Genomic DNA, 20,691 nt, shown 5'->3' with positions numbered 1-20,691 from the left:
CAAAATGAAATGTTTGGCTGGAATGTTGTTATTCAGCGCAAAGTTCGTCTAACAATAATTTGCCTTTTGTTGCTTGTTTTAAACCCAACTCCAAACAATGCTAATAAAATGCCACATAATGAATTCGCCACTAGTATACGAGTCGCCAGCAACAACAAAATCGATATACACCGTCTATATAGTGCGTATCGGGATCGGGTTAAGGATGGAAGCGAAGAGTTAAAACGTGGAACGGGTCCTATAAGTGAGAATACGGCTGTTGCAGAGGAAGATGATGTGGATTCTCTAGCGAAAGGTATTAAAAACGATATGGTAGATAGATCGGGAAAGACTTCTCTAATAGGAAAGGAAAACTCTAAAGCAGCTAAGAAAACACAGTTGACAGTAAATTGCGATGCCTCAGATGATCACAAGATGGGAGATTTAAAATGTGTGCTCAAACCAAAATCAAAAGATGTGGAGGAAGAAAAAAATGGCAAAGAAAAAGCTAATATGAAGGAACCAGTAGTTAAGGGCATGGTTATACTTAAAATGGATTTGCCCACTAAAGATAAGGCTGAACCGGGAAAATCTACAAATTTAGAATCACAGGACTCGGCGGAGCGTCGCATTGCCGAATTAAATAGGGTCTATATGGAGTTCATAAGTGCTTGGAAGAAACCTTCATCGGATGGCAAAAAACCCAATTTGTTTGCCAGCAAACCTGTTCGCCTGACTGCCTTAAATGAACTCATGAATGTTGTGGAGAATCTGAAACAACCCAATACAATGGATGATTTTGTCAAGGCTATCAATGACGAAATGACAAGAGAAAGAGAGGGTCTTATCTCTAACGATAACATAGCCAAGACAAATCAGTTGAAGATGGAAAGAGCTACGGGCATTTTTAAGCGCATGTCCGGTGATATGAATTCTGATGAGGTGAAAACTGGCGGACTTTACGAACAGTACAAGAAAAAACTTAATGAGATATTGAAGGCCCATAAGAGTCCCAGCAAAACCTTTGCTAAAGATCTATCATGTTCCATAGGCAAGGGGACTAATGAAATATCCCAATGTCATTGTGATGATAAGAAACCTTTAACCTCGTCGGTGGACAGTGAGGGAAATAGAATTTCCAATGTTCAGAGTCAATGTCATTGTGATGCATCGAGATATGCACTTGAAGGAGATTCTAAGGGAGATTCGAAATTATCCAATGGTGTGGTCCAGTGTCATTGTGATGACATGAAAAGTGCCAGATTGGTAGATCATAAAACCGATAAAGCTAACGATTATTTTGAAGCGCTGGAAGCATGCATGAAAATAAACAAGGAAAAGACTTTAAATGGTGGCCCAAAACCATACTATATATCAAACTCAAAGCAAAGGCAGATGGTGTGGAATGATATACCTTTGATGAGGTCCGGACAAAAAAAGGCGTTAGTCAAGGGTAAAGGTAATCAGGATAATCGTCAGGCAAGTGTAAAATCCAATAGTCTTAATGCCATGCCTAAAAGTGTACAACCAAATGGTAACAATGTGACAAATTCGCCCAGTTTTAATAAAAATCAAAAGCAGTTAATACATTTGCTAAAGGTGCTTCAAGCCAAGCATCGTTCAACGTCAAAGAGGAGCTATAAACGTGGCTTGGTTGACTCCACAGATCGAAATGGTAATCAGCTGGGTAATGTGGGATTCCCCCAAGTACTCGTTAATCAAATTGGAACTGGACAACAGGCTGGAAATCGAATGATTGACAATATGGCTAAGCAAATGAATGTGTCGCCCATGGAGATGGCTCAACGTATTGCTGCCTCCTCCAATGCCAATTCGAACTCTGTTGCCCCCTCATCTTATCCACTGCAGAGTAACTCGGGTAAGTAGTCTGGAATTGTGCTCACTTTTAGTTTACGAGGATTTTTAAAAAGCAAGCCAGACCATCGGATATCAAGTTCCAACAAATCACAAGATTACTCCGGAAGCACCCAACGTAGCTCCCATGCTGGAGAAGATTCTAACTCGTCTACAAACCATGCAGGACACAAATTTCAATCGGGGCGTGGAAATGTGGGCGGCTGATAGATTACCTTGTTGCTTTGCCGAGCCAGCTGACGGTTAGCAAATTTAGCCAAGGTTTGAATTTAAACTTAAATTTAAATATACTTACTCTGCTCTAACAGGTGCTCCCTGTGAATTAACAGGCTCCTGGGAGTCCTTACTACTTGGCGTGCGCATAAATATTGTAGATGAACATCGATTGGTGAAGAATGCCCCAAAACCCGTCTGTGCCCAGCCAAAATTTCGGGATAGATCTTGGCGACAGTGTGTAAAACTGACCCCGAAAGAAATTCGGGAACGCTTTAGAGCAGGTGAAATGAAGGTGCTTAATATAACCATAGAAGATACGGTGCCACCACGACCTCACGAAATGTTGGAAAATATCTCAGATTGGATTTTCACTGGACATGCAATTAGCACACTGGGGGGACCTGTATCATTGTCTTGTCGCAAATTGGACTCCAAATTGATGGGCACTTTTATTGGCTTCTGTCGAAATTGTGGTTGCATTGATACCATATTCGGCAGTTGGACATTCTGTCAGCCATCCAAAGATTGTCAAGACATTACCATGTCCATTTTTGAAAGACGCGATGTGCTGCGACGTTATTCGTTACCCGAGGTTCGTAGGGAAAGAATTAAGGATCAGCTCTATACACGAAGTAAATTTGCCAAGCTAGAGAAACAACAACAGGACGAGCACTCCACTCCCCATCCACATTCAGGATAAATTATAATTTATTTGTTTTTTAGGTATTCATTTATTTTTATTAATTTTTTCTACAAATATATTCCATATGACATTTTTTATTTTAATACATTTGTTATTATTTTTTATAAATCGGAAATAGAATTAAATATCAGCTCTAAGCCCGAAATAAATTGATCAAGTTGAAGAAACAAAAACCGGATGAGTTTCCCCCCCCTCATTCACATCCAACATAATTTGTAATTTTTTTTGTTTGTTAATTTTATTTTAATACATTTGCTGACGTTTGTGGCGACTGATAAAGGACATGGCATAGCCAATGGAGCGTTTCACACAATGCTCATCCATTTCATTACCATATTTGCACTGCCTCAACTGGCTCACAACGTAGGCCACAATGTTACTTTTCAATTGCTCGTCTTCAATGCGGTCTAAGCGTTTCTCAACCTTGTGTATCAGCAGATAAGCTTCTGGGTAATCAGCCACATCACAGGGCCATAAATCCGAGTGTCGATGACTCCAGCTGGGTCTGACCTCCCTATCCCTGGTGAGGTAATCCTGGGTCTGACGCCAGCTGCCGGCTTGAGCGAAAGCCAAACAGCAGGCGAGAAGTAAAATAAATGAAGAGCGCATTGCGTCAAGTGAAAAAATTATTATACTTTGAATATGCAATAATACCACTGCTTATTTATACATTTGGTAATCAACAAATAATTCGCTGAATCGACAGTATTTTGTTCCATTTTAAATTTACAACCGACTTGCTGACGTATGGAATTTAGTTGCATTCATTGTTTGTATGTATGTACAAATTTTCAAAAAGCAACATTGCGCGCGTTCTGCTATCGATATTACCCTCTAACAGCTGATATAAAACAACAGAGCAAAAGTGAACCACTGAGCAAAAATGAACAAACATAATGGAACTGGCTCACTCACTCCAGCACCGAAAAGCAACGGGACTTTTTTAATCAATAGGCACATTAAATATGAATTTTTAATTTTTCTTATTCAATCGAAATGCTTTAGAAATATACTACAATGGAGCGAATATAAACAGTCAGAGTAAAATTGAGCAGCTGATTCAAAGTGAACAACGAGTTAACTGAACAGGTTCACTCACTCACTCTTTTTTGTTCACTGACTCATGAACAACCCAAGTCTAATTTCCTTGAATAAAAACAAACAAAAAGAATAAATAAAAGAGTTTCTAGGCAGCGAAATAACGTGCAAATGCAAGTAAAATGGGTAATCAATTGGTTGGCATTGCACCATCGCAGATCTATGCAGTGGAACACTACTTTTCAGGCCAGTTTGGCAACGAAATCATTTTCAACTCGAAGTGAGTAGATTTATCAGCTGGTTAAGCCTATTACAGATTGTCAATACAATATTTATATATGAATATATATTAATGTATCATCTAACCGCAGTATGGGCAGTACGCGTTTCTTCAAAGTAGCCAAAGCAAAGACAGAGGAAGGTTTAATTGTTGTTAAGGTGTTTGTCAAACATGACCCAACGTTGCCATTGGAAGATCACAAGGAGCGCCTGGAGAGCATCAAGAAATCTTTAACGCTTGCAAATGCCGTTAACTGTTTGCCCTTTCAACGAGTGGAGGTGAGATTTATTAATTGAATGCATGATTCTTGTATTGACCCGTTTACCTTTGAACAGCTCATCGACAAGGCGGCCTATATAATGCGGGAGTATGTGAAGCACAGTCTGTACGATCGGGTATCCACTCGACCCTTTCTCACTGTGCTGGAGAAGAAGTGGATTACTTTTCAGATTCTCTGTGCCCTTAATCAGTGTCACAAGCAAAAGATCTGTCATGGTGATATCAAGCTGGAGAACATATTAATCACTTCTTGGAACTGGATTTTGTTATCAGATTTTGCTTCGTTCAAGCCCACATATTTGCCAGAAGATAACCCGGCTGATTACACATATTTCTTTGATACGAGTAGACGTCGAACTTGTTACATTGCCCCTGAACGCTTTGTCAAGACTCTGTCCGCTGAAGATGATCCCAATAATGGTAATATGTCCGTAATTCATTCGGATTCTATAATACGTGTACCACCGTCATATGCGGGCAATACTTTGATTCCTGCCATGGATATATTTTCAGCTGGGTAAGTCTTTTTATAAATCTGGAGAGGGTACTTTAGTTTTTAGAATACACATATTTATTGAAATCTTTTCTTTGTTGGCAGTTGTGCATTGCTAGAGCTCTGGACAGAAGGCACAGCTCCATTTGAGCTCTCACAACTGCTCGCTTATAGAGCTGGTGATCGCGAGCTGGTGAAGAAACATTTGGCTGGCATTGAGAACGAACGTCTACGGAATCTGCTGGCCTCGATGATTGACATTGATTCGCTAAATCGAAAGAGCGCTGAGGATTATTTGGATCAGGAGCGTAAAAAACTATTTCCCGAATACTTTTACTCATTTCTCATTTCATATTTGCAAATGTTCTCATCGACGCCAATAATGTCGGCCGATGCTAAGATACAATGGTTAAACAAGGACATTGGGCATTGCATTAAGGTGCTGACACAGGCAGGGGACTTAACACCCAGCGAGGAGGACGAGTCCAAGCAGAATCAAGAGAAAAGGGATCCGGTTAGATGCGAGCGTCTGCCTCCAGAGGAAGATGGACTCATACTTATCATCACAGTGGTCACCTCTTGCATCAGAGGTCTGAAGCAATCCAATACGAAAATCGCTGCGTTGCAACTGCTGGAAAAGCTGTCGAAATATACCACATCTGAGACTATACTGGATCGCATATTGCCATACATTGTATGTTATAGATTGATAGTACATATTATATTTTTAGTACTTATCAAGAATCTTTCTTTGTAGCTTTATCTGGCGAATAAATCACCGGCTAAGGTGCAAGTTCAGGCAATTGAAACGTTGACCGCTTGCCTGAACATGGTCAAGGACATTCCCCGGAGCGATGCCAATGTTTTTCCCGAGTATATACTAACGTTCATCACCGATCTAACCACCGATACATGTGCTGTAATTGTACGCGTGGCAATTGCCCGGAATATTGCAGCGTTGGTCAAGTGCGCCGTTTACTTTCTAGAGGAGACGCAGCGAAATGCACCCAACGAAATGCCCACGTTGCGTTACGAGGCGGAACTGAATGCTCTACATGATACTGTACGTCAGGCGGTCTTGAGTTTACTCACGGATACGCAGCCGATTGTGAAGCAGACGCTCATGGAGTCGGGTATTTGCGATTTGTGTGCCTTCTTTGGCAAGGAGAAGGCCAACGATGTGATACTCTCTCACATTATGACTTTCCTCAATGACGACGATAAGAATCTGCGAGGAGCATTTTATGATAATATTGCTGGCGTTGCGGGCTACGTTGGCTGGCAGGCATCGGATATATTGGTGCCGCTGCTGCTGCAAGGATTCACAGATCGGGAGGAGTTTGTTATTGCAAAGGCCATACGTGCTGTTACCATACTAATCGAGTTGGGTCACATTCGGAAGCCCACTGTAACGGAGATTGTGCATGAAACCGCCTGCTATTTGTGCCATCCAAATTTGTGGATACGCCATGAGATTTGTGGCATGATTGCAACAACGGCACGCAATTTGAGCGCTATTGATGTGCAGTGTAAGATAATGCCCGCCATACGAGGATACTTGAAGTCGCCGCTCATCCAAGTGGAGAAACCTCACATTCTGCTTGATTGCTTGATGCCCCCGATTCCCAGACAGATATATGACAGCGTGCTTCGGTTCCAGGATATTCATCCATTTTTTGGCGCGCTGGAAGAACGTGTACGCTTCCGCATCAGCACACGCGGCGGTGGTCAACCTGCTCAGCCTGAGGACATGGGTCAAACCCTACGCAATGTAAGTGCTTTGGCAATTTCGGTTGTTCCAAGAGAACCACTCACATTTCCAAAACACTACAGCTCTTCCGACGCCTCACTTCGGATGGATTGACCGATTCCATTGAGATGCAACTTTTCGCTATGAATCCGTTTTTGATACCTCTCCATTATAAAGCCATGCAAGATCAGGATGATCCAGCTATGGCCAATGGACGCATTGTGATCAGCCGCAAACAGGTGGCCTGCCATGAATATCCGCTGGCAGATAAGACAACCAAGTTGCCCCTGGATAATCGTAAGTTTGTCATACCGTAATAGGAACGTTCGAAAATAGTAACTTTTTTATTTTTTGAGATATTTTAACAAATTTCACAAATTATTTGTCTAGTATTGTCTCATACATTCTGATCAAATTTGGTTAAAATCTGATGACTATATCATATAGCTGCCATAGAAACGATCAGTCGAAAATTAATCGAAAATGAAATCTTCGGCCTGTTATTTACATGTGTACATATCTTTTAGGATCTAATGATGCTCCCACTATGGTGTCGCCTGCTTCGGATGCAGCTGTCACTCCACACATTGTTTTAGCCGCGGGATCTTCAGGCAGTCCCTCCTCCGGAGTCATGGTGCTTGGCGTGCCGACAACAACAGTGAGCACTGCCACTTCTTTGGGAGAGTATACTATGCCGGATCGCAACTATTCACTGGATCGTTCATCAGAATGTTGCAAGGACTTGGAGACATTAACCCTGAAGATAAAGCGCCGTTATAATGTGCTCGCTCTCTCGCAGCGTGGCAACTATGACAAGTTGGTGACGCCGTATCCGTCTAATTGGCGTCTCAATGGAACGCTGGTTGCGCATCTTCACGAGCATTCCGAGTCGGTGATTAAGCTGGCGCCACTGCGGCCAGATGGTTCGTTGTTTGCCAGTGGCAGCATCGACGGCACCGTGAGATTGTGGGACTGCAGCAAGCTGAATGGCAACCATGGCATCAATAAGTCCCGTCAGGTGTATTCCGCCCATACTCCCATTTATGCGCTGGCCGCTTGCGATGCTGGACAATCGCTGGCAGTTGGCGGCAAGGATGGCAGCTTATTGATAATGCGCATCGATCGCAATTCCACAAAGATGACGCTGCAACAGGCATTGGATCAGAAGTAATATAGATAAACTTATAGATTTATTAAATCCGTTACTCGTTCAGGGCAAGAGTATATTGCATTAAACGGGAAAACCCCATAATCAGACGATTCGATCTAGTTATGTCCGTCCGTCTTTCCGTATAGACTTCTGGAGTTAATCCAAAAAAGTTCCTTTCTAATGTTCTTTTTTTTCAATTTTATCTGCCTTATTTACGATAAAAATAATTCTTAATTTTTTCTACTCCTTCCCTCAGTGAGTACAATGATGGACCCGTCGTGGATATGCATGCCTATGACCAGGCGGCACAGAACGTCATCGTCTACGCAACGCTCTACGGCGGCATTGTGGCCTGGGACACACGGATGCAGCACAGCGCTTGGAGGTTGCAGAATGAACTACGTCATGGTGTCATCACTACCATCTGTGCAGATCCAACGGGATCTTGGCTGGCCACGGGAACCAGTGGGGGCAAGCACATCTGCTGGGATTTGCGTTTCCGGCTACCCATAACTGAGATTAAACATCCGGCGGACTCGTGGATTCGAAAGGTCGCCTGTCATCCCACAGAACCTTCCTATTTGATCTCTGCCTCGCAGTCCAACAATGAGGTGTCCGTTTGGAACATCGAGACGGGACAACGACAGACGGTTCTTTGGGCCAGCTCAGCGCCTGTTCTGACCAACACCAGTCTGAACGATCCAGCTACCTCTTGTGGTATTCTGAGTGGCGTTGTCGATGGTTCTCCGTTTATTCTGACAGGAAGCTCGGATCAGCGCATCCGTTACTGGGATATAGGATCGCCAAAGAACTCGTCATTGAAGGTGCCTGCGGCAAATGATAATTTGACAAATCTAACCTTTAACTACAGGTAAGTCTTGATGATCCTTACATCGACAATGGAAAAAGTCAGGTTTTTTTCATAAACTTTAAATTATAAAAGAGCATTATTTGACAAAATCATAATTTATAATTTTCTTTATTGAAATGAAATTTAATCAGGTATCGTTACAATTGATTTTTTAAATATTTTTTAAATTACAAAATCAAAATATACAAGAAAATGAATAGTCCCATTATGATCCTTTCAAACTATTAATGATTAATGTTGAATAATTGATTCATATCACACCAGAATATCATAATAATATCATACCAGAAAAAAGACCAAAATTTTATTTAGGGCCTAGTCTAGAACTTTTTTTTCATTGTGCATAGACCTTATTCTTTATAATTTTGTTTATCTTTATTCCAGCTATCGCCTCATTGACGGCAGCCAGGTGATTGAGGAGCAAATCATTCCCAAAAGCAGTGTAGGCGATTCGCAGCAGTTGCAAAATTCTACTGAAGAAAGTCCCAGATCGGGACCGGATATGCCCAAAGCAACTCATCATGACGCTATAACCGATCTGCTCATGTGCAAGGATAAGGGTCAAATTTATGTAGCGTCGGCATCACGCGATGGTGTTATCAAGCTTTGGAAGTAGCACCTAATTTTATTCGTTATATCTGTGATTAGTCAAATTAAATATTCATAACTTTACATTTAATTTGTACGTTAAATTCAAATTTACTGTTGCATTGCAGTGCATCAGCTATTTGCTTGTTTTTAGCGTTGCCAGACCATTGATTTCGTAGATTTGTGCTAAATAACAAACTGCGTAGCAATTGATTTGAGTGTGCTGGCAACGCTTATTTGTGCGGGACCTATGACAACCCTAGAAAGCGACGCCGCAGCCAACTTCACATTTTTTGACATTTGCAGCTGGCGCTGTTTTTCACTTTTGTATCTTTGCAAGCGCCGTTATGAGCAGAGCGGCCAAGCGTCATAAGTCCAAGTGAAAAGTGAGTTTGTAAAAGGACGCTAAAAATAATATACATAAATATATATATATATATAAAATAACAAAGCAACAAACAATATTTATGTAGTATTACTCACAAGCAACTTGAGCAATTATTAAAGTAAAAGAAAAACTAACGCGCACGCAGTCGCAGTCGCTGTGTAGGAGGACAATTACAACTACAACTACAACACACAACCACACAGATAGCGACAACAACAATAACACACAAGCATTTCAAAATGGCGCCAACCAAAGGTACCACTCGCGCTGCCGCCGCCGCCGCATCTAACGCTATATTGCCCTTGGGCGGTGTGCGGGGGGGCAAGGGACTGACGCGAAGAGTCGCCAGCCATAATAACATAATTGATCCAAATGTGGAGAATATGCAAACGCGAGCGAAACGCAAGGCGGACAACAGTCCCATCAAGAATGATAAGATCAAGCGTTCGGCTTTGGGTAATTTGACCAACAATGTAAAGATCATGACGCTGCATCCCAATGGCGACCAAGAGGAGGCCAAGAAGCCGACGGCACAGCAACTGCAGGCGCTTCTGGATGCTAAGAATATTGACAATCTAAATGTATTAGCCAAAGTTCCCGCGCTTGCACCCGCTCCAGCTTTGGCTCCTGTTCCTGCTCCCGCTGCTGTTGCCACAACCAACAAAATAATGACGCGCGCCGCTTTAAAGCTGGACAAAGAGGATCCGGTGGAGAAATGTCACCGAGTGTTGGATCGCATGGAGGAGGCGCTGGCGTGTCAGAAGCGCCGACTGCCAGTGGCTCAGAAGAAACCAGCTGCTATGCCAGCTCCAGTTCAACAGAAATTGGCTGCACCGCCTCCGCCGCCAGCTGGAACTGCCATAAAGCCGGTGCGTCGCATATCGAATGACTTTAACAAGACTGAGGAGAGCCTATACATGTCCGCACTGGAGGATGTGTCCAGCTGTGAGTCCATGCGCTTGTCTGGCAACTTTGAGGCAGCTCGACGTCGCTCTGCCAAACTGCAAACAAAGACTGAATCCCAGCCACAAGTGCAGAGCCAGGAGGCGCTATTGAAGGCATCTGCCGCTGCGAACATGATGACGGCTGTGAAGCCCGTGCCCAAAGATGTGGAAGACTTTGATTGCAAGAACTGGGATGATCCGTTCCAGGTGTCCCACTATGCCATGGATATATTCAATTATTTGAAGTTGCGCGAACCAGAGTTTCCCATTGACGACTATATGCCAAGGCAGATACATTTGACCACCTGGATGCGTACACTGTTGGTCGACTGGATGGTCGAGGTGCAGGAGACCTTTGAGCTCAATCACGAGACACTCTATCTGGCGGTCAAAATCGTTGATCTCTATCTGTGCCGCGAGGTGATCAACAAGGAGAAGCTGCAACTTCTGGGAGCAGCTGCCTTCTTCATTGCCTGCAAGTATGATGAACGCCAGCCGCCGTTGATTGAGGACTTTCTGTATATCTGCGATGGCGCCTACAATCATGACGAGCTGGTCAAAATGGAAATGGAAACGCTGCGCATCATCAACTATGATCTGGGCATACCGCTCTCCTATCGCTTCTTGCGTCGCTATGCCCGCTGTGCCAAGGTGCAGATGCCCACATTGACATTGGCTCGCTACATTCTGGAGTTGTCGCTGATGGATTATGCCACAATTGGATTCAGCGATTCGCAGATGGCATCGGCAGCTCTCTTTATGGCACTGCGCATGCATGGTGGTGTTGCCAATCTGGACTTGCAGACCTGGACATCCACGTTGATCTACTACACCGGCTACGAGCTGGGACAGTTTGCGGAATTGGTGCCAGTGCTGAATGCGGGACTTCATCGCAAGCCGCGATCCACCATCAAGACGATACGGAACAAGTACTCACATAAGATATTCCATGAGGTGGCCAAGGTGCCGCTGCTCACCAATGCGGAGCTGTTCCAAAGCAATCTCGATCTAAACGATAGCAACAGCACTTGCACTTGATCCATGAATTCATGATCCATGATCATGTGCTATTGCAACGCCAATTAGCCAAATTGATGATGAGCAACAAATGTTACGCTTCATTAGACATTAAGACGCTTCATTTAATTAAACCACATTTGGACACACACACACTCACTTTAAGCAACCAAACAACATTGTCGTCCACACTATAATCTATATTCTTATATTTGATTTGATTTCAATTCTAATTTTATTTTATACTTTTGAGTTTGCTGATCATATATGACTTTTACTATATAAAATTTATGTTTACATCATTTCATTGTTTCCATTTACGTTTATTGTTTGCATTTCCCACCCTCCGCAAAGCCCTCCTCACACATTTATAGATATATATTTAAATGTATGCCTAAATATTTATAATCAGAACAAACATTAATAAATTTTACACATATTTTAAGCAATTGCAACGCCAAACCCTTTGATGCTGGTGGACACCAAAGCCGACATGAATTATACTATGTACGACTCAATTAACCATATATGTTTAAACAATTCCTCGGTAGTACTAACAACAAATTGACAAAGGTCAAGAAAACGAAATGAACTAAAAATACGGCCCCAATTCCATATTATTATGTATGTAATGTTGTAGTTGTTGTATAATGATGTTATTGTTACCAATTCATGTATTGTCGCATTGTCTTAACTTTTAGCTATTTATGTTTGTATGTGCATGTATTTGTATGTATGTATGACGCCAGTCAAGAGATTCAATAAATAATTATGTCCGTTCTTAAATTGGAAATGTTAATTTATTGTTTTTATATAAAAAACTTTTTATAGCTGCAGCTGCAGTTTAAAAATAATTACAATTTCCTGAATTTGTTTAACTTCTTTCGGGTAAGCAAACTATTTATTTATTTACAACATTCTGTAGTTTGTTTGGCGCCAGATTCATTTGGCTTACATGCGCAATTCCAGCAGCATTTTGAAGCATTATCTGGGATTTTTTAAAAACTATTTTAAAGTTTTATTTATATTTATAAAAATACTATTTTCTTTTTTCAGGTGAGTTTATGGTTTATTTAACTTATGTATAATTATCTATGTATTCTTTTCAGCTGCTTTTAATTTAAATGGTTTCGGGCGCATTATCTGAATTTTTAAAAAAATATTTTTAATTTTAGTATTAGTACTTTACCCTATATATAATTTGTACAATAATCTTTGTTTTTTTCAGCTCTGTTTCTTTTATTTTTGGCGCGTTTGTCTGCAGATTTTTAGCGCCAAATTGTTTTTGGGTTCTGTGTGGCAGGCTGCGCATGCGCCGCAAGACGTCGACGTTGACAGCGACTGCGACTGCGACATCGATCCCGTTCCCGTAATCGTCTTTGTCCAACAAATCACATACATAACCAAGCGATTTTCTAGCGCTGCAGTTGAGCCTGAAAAAAGGGCAGGCAAACAGCCTGTCTGTCTGTCTCTCAGTCTGTCTGCCTGTCTGTCTGTCTCCTTGACGTTGATTTTCTACCACCTTTCATTGTCGGCTGTACGTCCGTCCTTCGTCCTCCTTCCCATTGTGAGCTCTTACTTCTTTTTCGGCTGCCTGCAGCCAGGTAGTTTTATTTCCATTGTGTGCTTCCTTAACAAAATTATGAAGCAAATGAAATGCATGTTTCAGTTTTTTTTCGTTTTGTTTTTTTCCGGTTGGCATGGTGGGGTGTCTTATTTATATATATTTATATACTAGATATGTATACAGGACAATGGCCAAAAGTTGTCCTCGTGTTCCTCTGTCGTCTTCAAGGTGCAACGCCGAGTACATTGCTAATTACTTTGGTTGGGCGTGCACAAATCAAGTTTATTGAGGAACCAAGCCACAAGCAACAAGGAACAAGGATCAAGAAGCAGCTGCCTCTGCATTTGGCACGCGGTGTGTAAGCTTACACCTAACTTATGACCATACATTTAATTTTTTCTTAAATTTTTCTGTTCTTTTCAGTAACCTGGCCTATTGTAGGCGCCATTATAACCGCCTCCAAAACCGCTGCCATAGCCCTGACCATTGCGATTGTTGAGCAGACCAAAAGGTCCTTTGTGTACACCATCCTCCTTGTATTCGGTGTTCATGGTGAAGCTGTGATCAAAGTGCTCGCGTTGTCCTGGTAGTGGCTGAGATGGTGCAAAGTGTTGTTGGTTCTGATAGCTTAGCGGTGGCATTGGATGTGGATAGTTTGGCGGGCTTGGTGGTGGTCCTGGATAGCCTGGTTGTGGTCCTGGATATCCGGGTTGTGGTCCTGTATAATCGGGATATCCAGCAAAGGGTGCTCTCTGCGGATATATGGGGTACTGTGGCAGGTATTGACCCGGATAGGGATAACCAGGATACAAATTTGGATTTGGTATATGGAAAGCTACACCTGGTGTCGGTGCTGGATACGCAGGAGCTCCTCCAACGGGCAGAGCGGGATAAATACTGGCCACACCGTTCTGGTTGTCAGTAGGAACCACACGATTGCCAGGAGCAACCACACGATTGCCAGGAGCAATCACACGATTGCCAGGAGCAGGACCCACATGAACATCCAAGGTGCCAATGCCACTGCCGCCGCTCTCATGTGCCGACGGCTCATCGATATCAGCTGAGACATACCCAGCACTTGGCTGTTGACTGGGTAGCTGCGTTATCTCCGGATACAGTTGCGAGTTGAGATGAGCACGCGCATGATGACGATTGCTGCTGATGCCCCCCTTCAAGGTAGAGGCCAAATTAAACTCGGTCTGGTCAGCCTCACTGCTCTCATCGCGGGAGAAATGTGATCCCTGGGTCACGCCGATGGTCAGCAAGAGTAGCAGCTGTATATAGAAAAATCCCCAGTGCATGTTGATGCCTACAATGAAACTGAACCTTCAAAACTGAAGCGACATGTATTTAAAGTTGATGTGATGCCGATCGTCTGTTTGGGGTTATCTATAAGGTCGGATTCATTGAGAAATGAATAACAACACGATTGTCTCGAGCTATTTTTTTTTTTATAATCTTGTAGAGAGTATTATACTTTTGTTACCCTTATTTAAACATATTTTCTTAATCAAGAATCAGGAATCTTGATTTTAAGCATCATATCATATAGCTATCAAAGTAAGGATCTGTAGAAAATTAATCTCTGGAATCAGAAACTTTGCTGTTTCATAATATATCTCAAACAATCTCACAGATTGTGTATTTGATATGATCTTTATATACTAAAAAATTTAATTATAATCGTATATATGCATATCATATTATAGCTGCCAAAGGAACAATCGGTCATAAATTGAATTTTATAAAGCAACTTTAATTTTTGATTTAGTAAATTGAATCAATCTTTGGTGACTTAATCTTATTATATACTTAAACTTATTTAAAAGTATACAATGCTCTCAAAGGGTATTAATTCTTCGTTGTGCCGAAGACAATCTTTTTTATTTTTTAATTTGAAAGAGTACCAAACTTAGATTGGATCGCTTGGACAAAAACTGTAAACAGACCTTGGCTTGGTTCTTCTAGGAATTTAAGTGAACGACCTTGCAACTTGGACGACCTTGCTGGTCCATCCGGTTGACCGATTATTGCTAGAAATATCATAACATGGATTCATATAAGTGTTTATATATATAATCACTGTTATCAGCTGCTATACAATATGCTATATAAACATGCATCAATTGCTCGTTGATCGTCAAACAAATAATAAACTGTAGTGACGATGCAGCTCGTCAATGGATTACCGTTCCTGGTTCTTTTACTCCTGCTGGGCACTGAGGCCCGTCCCACATTCGATCGGATGGCGGAAGTGTTGCTGAACGTGCTGGATGATGGACCACATTACGCTCAACCCGAACCCTATAGACCTGTACATCCTGTACATCCAGTACATCCGGTACATCCCGTACATCCGGTACACCCAGTGCATCCGGTACATCCAGTACATCCGGTACATCCAGTACATCCAAGTGGTCCACTTATACAGGAGGGCTACGATCATGGCTATGACTACTACTATGGAGGAGGCAGCTCTCATGGTTATGGCAATGCTGGCTATCAGTCACCACCCCAAGATTATTACCAAGGACCCGTCCAGGGATCCTTTAAAGGCTATTACCCTGAACCGCAGTATCCGCATAATTCCTACAGACATTCCGGTCGCGACTATGGACAGGAATATGGAAGAACAGCTGGCGGAGAACACAACTACGTAGGTGGATACAAACAACATGGTTACTAAAGTCATTTGGGATCGTGATATATTTGAATACAATATTAATTTGTAATAATGAAACGTCATAGTACTATAATATTCGTAAGCTAAAATACAGTACATAATTTATTAAAATGATTGCCCGTCTCTCATGTATATATATATTTTTAATGTTGTCTGTCAACTTAACGAACCTGTTTACTGTTTGGGAGAATTCACTTTAGTCAGTTTATTCACTTTAGAAAAAAAGAGAGAACTTGAGTTCTCTTGAGGTTACTGAGCCGTGCCAATATACATATACTATAAATGTATATAATTATTAAATCTACAAAAATACATACATACAGTCATGGCCATAAAAATAGCACGTTCAAATGATTAATTTATTTCATTTAATATTTATAAGATAAAAAAATAATAATTTCATAATTTTCATACCTTTATGTTATATATTTTAATATTTATAAAATAATTTTAGCTTTATTTCAAGACAGCGAAAAAATAATATTATAAACAATAACTTAAGTTGATTCCTGAAACCAATCTCAAAATTTATGAAGTTGATTTTAAGTCTTTATAAGCAAAATATTTTATTTCTCTTGGTGCTATATGTGTGACCAGAGCTGTATAGATTTTTCTATACACTGGCAGAATGAAATTATTTCTCTCAGCTTATATCATCTACGCACATCGATTTCTGCCGCTGGAGTTTCCTCTATGGGATTAGGCACATATTGTAATGAGCTGGGAAAGATGATTTCACGTAGTCGGGATTGTTCTATGGATCGGGAGTATGTTGTTGGTGCTGGCGGTGTTGGTGTGGGCTGTGGTGGCGGCACCAGCGGTGGACGATTGGTGCCCACGATCAGCGTATTTCCCTGATTTGGTGGAGGAGTGGGTGCAATTAAAGGTTGAGGGTTTTTGCCAATAATAAGCGTGTCTGGAGTTGGTTGTGTGGTTGGCAGTGGTTGAGTGGGTTGTGGTTTTCTTGTGGGTGGATTGGCATTGCCATTGTTGATCGGTGGTTGCGGATTAACGGGAGCTGTTTGACCATTGTTGTTGCCATTGGGTGGAACATTTGGATTCTGTCCGTTTCCATCTCCCCAACCTGGTGGCTGTTGTCCTCCATTTCCCCAACCTGGTGGTTGTCTTCCTCCATTTCCCCAACCTGGTGGCTGTTGTCCTCCATTTCCCCAGCCTGGTGGTTGTCTTCCTCCATTTCCCCAGCCTGGTGGTTGTCTGCCTCCATTACCCCATCCGGCACCTTCCCAGCCACCACCTCCTCCATTCCAACCAGGAGCAGTTTGTCCGCAGCTGAATCCGCATCCAGGGGAATTTCTATTGCCTCCTTGACTCTCCCAGTTGCCCCAACCAGAAGCTGGTTGTCTGCCACCTCCATTCCAGTTGTTGCCCCACTGCATAGGGGGAGGTGGTGGCATGGGACGTCTATTGCCGGGTCTGGAACCACCACGATTATTGGCCGGGAAATTGTTAAAGCCGTTAAAGTTGTTGTTCATGCCGAATCCGTTAAAGCCAAATTCGTTTAAGCCGAATCCAAACTGTGGCAACTGCGCCACGGCGCTGACTCCACCTGCAGATGCGGATGCCACTGCACCACCCGCGGATGCCGATGACGTTGCAATGGCAAACTGTGCCGAGCACGTGCGGATTCGGAGTAGAAGAAACGCCACGAAGGCCGAAGTAAACATATTTAATCGTATTCGCGTCATGTCCGCGACAGATTGAATGGAATTATACTTATGTGAGCGCCCATGCGCCAAGAGATGACAATTCTAACTGAGGGAAGAGTGTGGCTGGTGTTATGCTATAAGAGATCGCTCCGATCCAATCGGTATTCAAAACCTGTCTTCCGTTTGTTTGTTTTTGCTTGAGTGGCCAAGTGTTAATCAGTGTTGCCGTTTTGGTGGTTTTGATAGTGAATTTAGATTTAATAAACATATTAGTGTTTTTTTTTTTTGATTTTTTCCACAACTAGTATTATTTATTTAAAATTTGGTTGCTCCTTATGTCTACATAAAAACTTTTTCTTTCGGAAATGCGGTTCAATTTTTATCCAAAAGTCCTTGAAGGTTGAAAAGTCTTTGACCTATAAAAATAAATGATATTAAAAATAAATATTTTATATAATTCAATTTATTTAAAGCCAGCTTGGTGGGTTTTTAGTCGTTATCTAGTCGTTTTATTTAATAGTTTTATGAAATTTTGATTTTTTTTTTACAAGTATTTTGGTTATTTAAACAAAAAACGGCAGCACTGTTGCTAATCAATGCAAGATGAGCGATCATGAGATTTACTCTCTAACGGAGTGGGTTATGTGATCATCAAATTTGTAAACAAAATAAATATAAAGCCCGAAAAAAGCTCGCAGTCAAAAAACTTTGAGAGGAAATACGCGACGGATGGACAGATGACGGATGATGAAGCTTGTTGTTTATCGTATCTTCTCTGGATCCGCTTCTTTCCGAGCGGTGCGTTGATCACGTACGTGATCGGCATGCTCAACTTGTGGTTCCATCTGTTAACGTCCAAGTAATTCATAGTAATGCATTAAAGTTGTTGCTACTTGGTTCGGCATTAGCATTATGCCAGCAGATCTTCAGTGATCCAGGTGGACGTTAAAATAAAACCATTAAGATTAACATGTGTCATCCAACCCACAATCCCGACTCTATTCGCAGGGTATAAATAGATGTGAAGTGTGTGAAGATTGTGGCAGAACTTTGACGAACTCTGAAAAGAATCAAACAACATGAAAGTTACTATTCTGACGATTTTCATTTGTCTTTGGGCCAACTGCCTGAAGTCAGGTAATGCCTTGTTTTTCAAGGCTCTGAAGGGACTGAAATATTACGGTAGTTCTGATTATGGCTACAACTATGGAGGTTATGGAGGAGGTTATCCTACAGGTTATACCAACAATTATAATGGTGGATATGGAGGATATGGAGGATACGGAGGATATGGAGGATATGGAGGATATGGAGGATATGGAAGCTATGGAGGTTATGGCAATTCCGGAGGCTATGGAGGCTATTCAGGACCCACCAGAAATCGGCAGCGCACAGGACGCACCTACAAGGATATTGCGCGTGTTCTTGCTCCTGATAGATACCTTGGTCTCGGCTCTGGACGTTATCTTCCCCGCGCTCCCTATTCCCATCTATGGGGTTAATTTAATTAAACTTATTAGAAAACTCTAATTATATAATAAGCAACAAAATTAATGTTATATGACGAATGTGCTGCAATTAAGCCTGAGCAAAGTTATAGGATAACAATTTAGTTTTAAATAAATCTCGTTTAATTTAATTCAATTGTTTTATTTTTGTTTCTTTCTGAAATTGAAACTTTGACCTGCGTTTTGTCTTATTAGTGCTTTAATTTTACTGACAGTTGTGTATTTCAGTTTCTAAATTTAACTTTATTATCGTAGATGAATATGTATCAGACAGAGACATAAAACATATGTAGTTATCACTAGCTGAGTGAGACTGGTCGATGGTACGTGACGAAACTGCGACTAGGTCAGTTATAGAGATGGGAGTGTCACGTAACTGTCACGCGAATCACGCCTAGTAAAATGAATTTAATACATTTTATTGCGTACTAAAAATAAGTAATTCAGTAAAGCATATGCTTTGACATGTAGTATAGTCTAGTCTGGATTAGTGTAGTTAGAAGAGTAAGATAGAGATTACTTATGTCATAATGTTACAGTTAATATGATGACCCTTGTTATAGTTAGTAACTTTTTAGTCCTGGCTTGGCATACATTTCATTCAATTGGGAGTTCCAAAAATTAAAATTTTTAAGTTGGTATAAGTGTTAAACTACTTTTTAAATTGCGTTATTTATTTTTAGTCAGCTCAATATTTTCATCTTCAAATAATTTCTACTAAGCTTATTAAACTTTTATAAAGATATCTTTAATTTTACAATTCAAGCCTAGACTCAAAAACTAACTAAATAATGAATTTAAAATCTAATAAAGTATATTGATTTATTGTAAAACCAATTTTAAAAACACGGTCTAAATTGCAATAAAAAAATCAACTGTTATTGTAGTTTATGTTAAATATATTAGTCTGCTCAATAATTTTTTTCATAATCTCATTTACTTACCTAAATGTTTTGTACAGTTAAGTACACGTAATTGCGCACAGAATTGGAATTCTGGTCTTAAAGATACATAATCCCCGCAAATGTGATTCAATGAGGGAATTACTATCTGACTGTGCACTCGATTCGCATATCTTAAGACAACTCAGAAGTATCACTGAGTCAATAGTGATACTTCTGAGTTGTCTTAAGATATGCGAATCGAGTGCACAGTCAGATAGTAATTCCCCTTAGACCACAATGGAATTGGTACTGCAGGAAGTGAACAAAACAATTACAGGTGATCGCATAATATATGCATTAGTTCTGGAATTCATAGATCTCATCACGATGTGCGAGTAAAAAACTATAAAGCGAGGCGCACCTACGTCATTTGATGTTAATTAATGTTTAAATAGTCAGAGTTATATTCATTTAGTCAAATCATTTACAGTTCGGAAACAGACGAGTATCAAAAGTTAAGATCGCTACAGATCGAAATAATGTGTCTATTCGTACTATGAGTGTAGACTCATCTACTGTCTTTGGTTCTGAGTAAAAACGTGAGCGTTGATATTTATGACTTTACGATCGCAGTGTGAATGACATTTTGACGGGATGAAACAACATAAAGATCTCCATCGAGACACGAGAGAAGGAGAGTATTGACAACGGAATAACAGTACGTGCAACGCATGTAACAAAGAAAAGAAACCTGATCGATAAGCTGGCAACCGAATGGAAATACTCTTCTGTACACAGACTGGGCGCA

General features: G+C 41.1%; 8 protein-coding genes across 13 annotated transcripts; 5 read left to right on the top strand and 3 right to left on the bottom strand.

Annotated features, from left to right (window-relative positions):
• The first annotated feature begins 104 nt into the window (after window positions 1–104).
• LOC117792131 lies at window positions 105–2,831 on the top strand. 6 transcript variants are annotated; one of them, XR_004618148.1, is made up of 3 exons: window positions 105–1,858; window positions 1,919–2,115; window positions 2,184–2,274. XR_004618148.1 is itself a non-coding variant. In XM_034632126.1 (3 exons), the coding sequence occupies exons 1-3, from the start codon at window positions 109–111 to the stop codon at window positions 2,768–2,770; spliced, it is 2,544 nt and encodes an 847-aa protein (XP_034488017.1). In that variant the 5' UTR covers window positions 105–108; the 3' UTR covers window positions 2,771–2,831. The 6 variants fall into 6 exon arrangements, 5 of the variants coding, with proteins under 5 accessions (XP_034488017.1, XP_034488018.1, XP_034488020.1 ...); XM_034632126.1 differs by having other exon boundaries at window positions 1,911–2,096; window positions 2,163–2,831; XM_034632127.1 differs by having other exon boundaries at window positions 1,911–2,115.
• A 154-nt stretch (window positions 2,832–2,985) lies between these two features.
• Window positions 2,986–3,394, bottom strand: LOC117792132. The gene has a single exon (XM_034632131.1). It carries the CDS (start codon window positions 3,380–3,382, stop codon window positions 3,017–3,019), a length of 366 nt encoding a protein of 121 aa, XP_034488022.1. The 5' UTR covers window positions 3,383–3,394; the 3' UTR covers window positions 2,986–3,016.
• A 471-nt stretch (window positions 3,395–3,865) lies between these two features.
• Window positions 3,866–9,306, top strand: LOC117790031 (phosphoinositide 3-kinase regulatory subunit 4). The gene is made up of 9 exons (XM_034629270.1): window positions 3,866–4,091; window positions 4,183–4,369; window positions 4,427–4,887; window positions 4,969–5,557; window positions 5,621–6,634; window positions 6,697–6,910; window positions 7,141–7,780; window positions 8,020–8,634; window positions 9,019–9,306. The coding sequence occupies exons 1-9, from the start codon at window positions 3,994–3,996 to the stop codon at window positions 9,248–9,250; spliced, it is 4,050 nt and encodes a 1,349-aa protein (XP_034485161.1). The 5' UTR covers window positions 3,866–3,993; the 3' UTR covers window positions 9,251–9,306.
• A 239-nt stretch (window positions 9,307–9,545) lies between these two features.
• On the top strand, window positions 9,546–12,143 carry LOC117790032 (G2/mitotic-specific cyclin-B3). Its single transcript, XM_034629271.1, has one exon. The coding sequence runs from the start codon at window positions 9,850–9,852 to the stop codon at window positions 11,590–11,592; it is 1,743 nt and encodes a 580-aa protein (XP_034485162.1). The 5' UTR covers window positions 9,546–9,849; the 3' UTR covers window positions 11,593–12,143.
• A 1,256-nt stretch (window positions 12,144–13,399) lies between these two features.
• LOC117791678 (calcium-binding protein P) lies at window positions 13,400–14,453 on the bottom strand. Its single transcript, XM_034631492.1, has one exon. The coding sequence runs from the start codon at window positions 14,440–14,442 to the stop codon at window positions 13,558–13,560; it is 885 nt and encodes a 294-aa protein (XP_034487383.1). The 5' UTR covers window positions 14,443–14,453; the 3' UTR covers window positions 13,400–13,557.
• An 820-nt stretch (window positions 14,454–15,273) lies between these two features.
• LOC117790503 (protein lifeguard 1) lies at window positions 15,274–15,956 on the top strand. The gene has a single exon (XM_034629962.1). It carries the CDS (start codon window positions 15,309–15,311, stop codon window positions 15,825–15,827), a length of 519 nt encoding a protein of 172 aa, XP_034485853.1. The 5' UTR covers window positions 15,274–15,308; the 3' UTR covers window positions 15,828–15,956.
• Window positions 15,957–16,244: 288 nt separating this feature from the next.
• LOC117790991 (basic salivary proline-rich protein 3) lies at window positions 16,245–17,553 on the bottom strand. Its single transcript, XM_034630620.1, has one exon. The coding sequence runs from the start codon at window positions 17,528–17,530 to the stop codon at window positions 16,478–16,480; it is 1,053 nt and encodes a 350-aa protein (XP_034486511.1). The 5' UTR covers window positions 17,531–17,553; the 3' UTR covers window positions 16,245–16,477.
• Window positions 17,554–18,385: 832 nt separating this feature from the next.
• Window positions 18,386–19,130, top strand: LOC117791520 (uncharacterized protein F12A10.7). The gene is made up of 2 exons (XM_034631310.1): window positions 18,386–18,429; window positions 18,500–19,130. Exon 2 carries the CDS (start codon window positions 18,571–18,573, stop codon window positions 18,991–18,993), a length of 423 nt encoding a protein of 140 aa, XP_034487201.1. The 5' UTR covers window positions 18,386–18,429; window positions 18,500–18,570; the 3' UTR covers window positions 18,994–19,130.
• Window positions 19,131–20,691: the final 1,561 nt, after the last annotated feature.

Source organism: Drosophila innubila, assembly GCF_004354385.1.
Source record: "Drosophila innubila isolate TH190305 chromosome 3R unlocalized genomic scaffold, UK_Dinn_1.0 2_E_3R, whole genome shotgun sequence".
Classification (NCBI taxonomy): Eukaryota; Metazoa; Arthropoda; class Insecta; order Diptera; family Drosophilidae; genus Drosophila; species Drosophila innubila.
The sequence above is the reverse complement of the archived record's forward strand: the minus strand, read 5'-3'. Positions and strand labels throughout refer to the sequence as shown.

Excerpts from the sequence above, each read along its gene's own strand:
- LOC117792131 (XM_034632126.1), top strand. The coding sequence starts at position 109 with ATGCCACATAATGAATTCGCCACTAGTATACGAGTCGCCAGCAACAAC. Across the intron at positions 1,859-1,910 it reads TCCACTGCAGAGTAACTCGG|CAAGCCAGACCATCGGATAT; the intron begins GTAAGTAGTCTG and ends ATTTTTAAAAAG. Across the intron at positions 2,097-2,162 it reads CTTTGCCGAGCCAGCTGACG|GTGCTCCCTGTGAATTAACA; the intron begins GTTAGCAAATTT and ends CTGCTCTAACAG.
- LOC117792132 (XM_034632131.1), bottom strand. The coding sequence starts at position 3,382 with ATGCGCTCTTCATTTATTTTACTTCTCGCCTGCTGTTTGGCTTTCGCT.
- LOC117790031 (XM_034629270.1), top strand. The coding sequence starts at position 3,994 with ATGGGTAATCAATTGGTTGGCATTGCACCATCGCAGATCTATGCAGTG. Across the intron at positions 4,888-4,968 it reads ATGGATATATTTTCAGCTGG|TTGTGCATTGCTAGAGCTCT; the intron begins GTAAGTCTTTTT and ends CTTTGTTGGCAG. Across the intron at positions 6,635-6,696 it reads TGGGTCAAACCCTACGCAAT|CTCTTCCGACGCCTCACTTC; the intron begins GTAAGTGCTTTG and ends AAAACACTACAG.
- LOC117790032 (XM_034629271.1), top strand. The coding sequence starts at position 9,850 with ATGGCGCCAACCAAAGGTACCACTCGCGCTGCCGCCGCCGCCGCATCT.
- LOC117791678 (XM_034631492.1), bottom strand. The coding sequence starts at position 14,442 with ATGCACTGGGGATTTTTCTATATACAGCTGCTACTCTTGCTGACCATC.
- LOC117790503 (XM_034629962.1), top strand. The coding sequence starts at position 15,309 with ATGCAGCTCGTCAATGGATTACCGTTCCTGGTTCTTTTACTCCTGCTG.
- LOC117790991 (XM_034630620.1), bottom strand. The coding sequence starts at position 17,530 with ATGACGCGAATACGATTAAATATGTTTACTTCGGCCTTCGTGGCGTTT.
- LOC117791520 (XM_034631310.1), top strand. The coding sequence starts at position 18,571 with ATGAAAGTTACTATTCTGACGATTTTCATTTGTCTTTGGGCCAACTGC.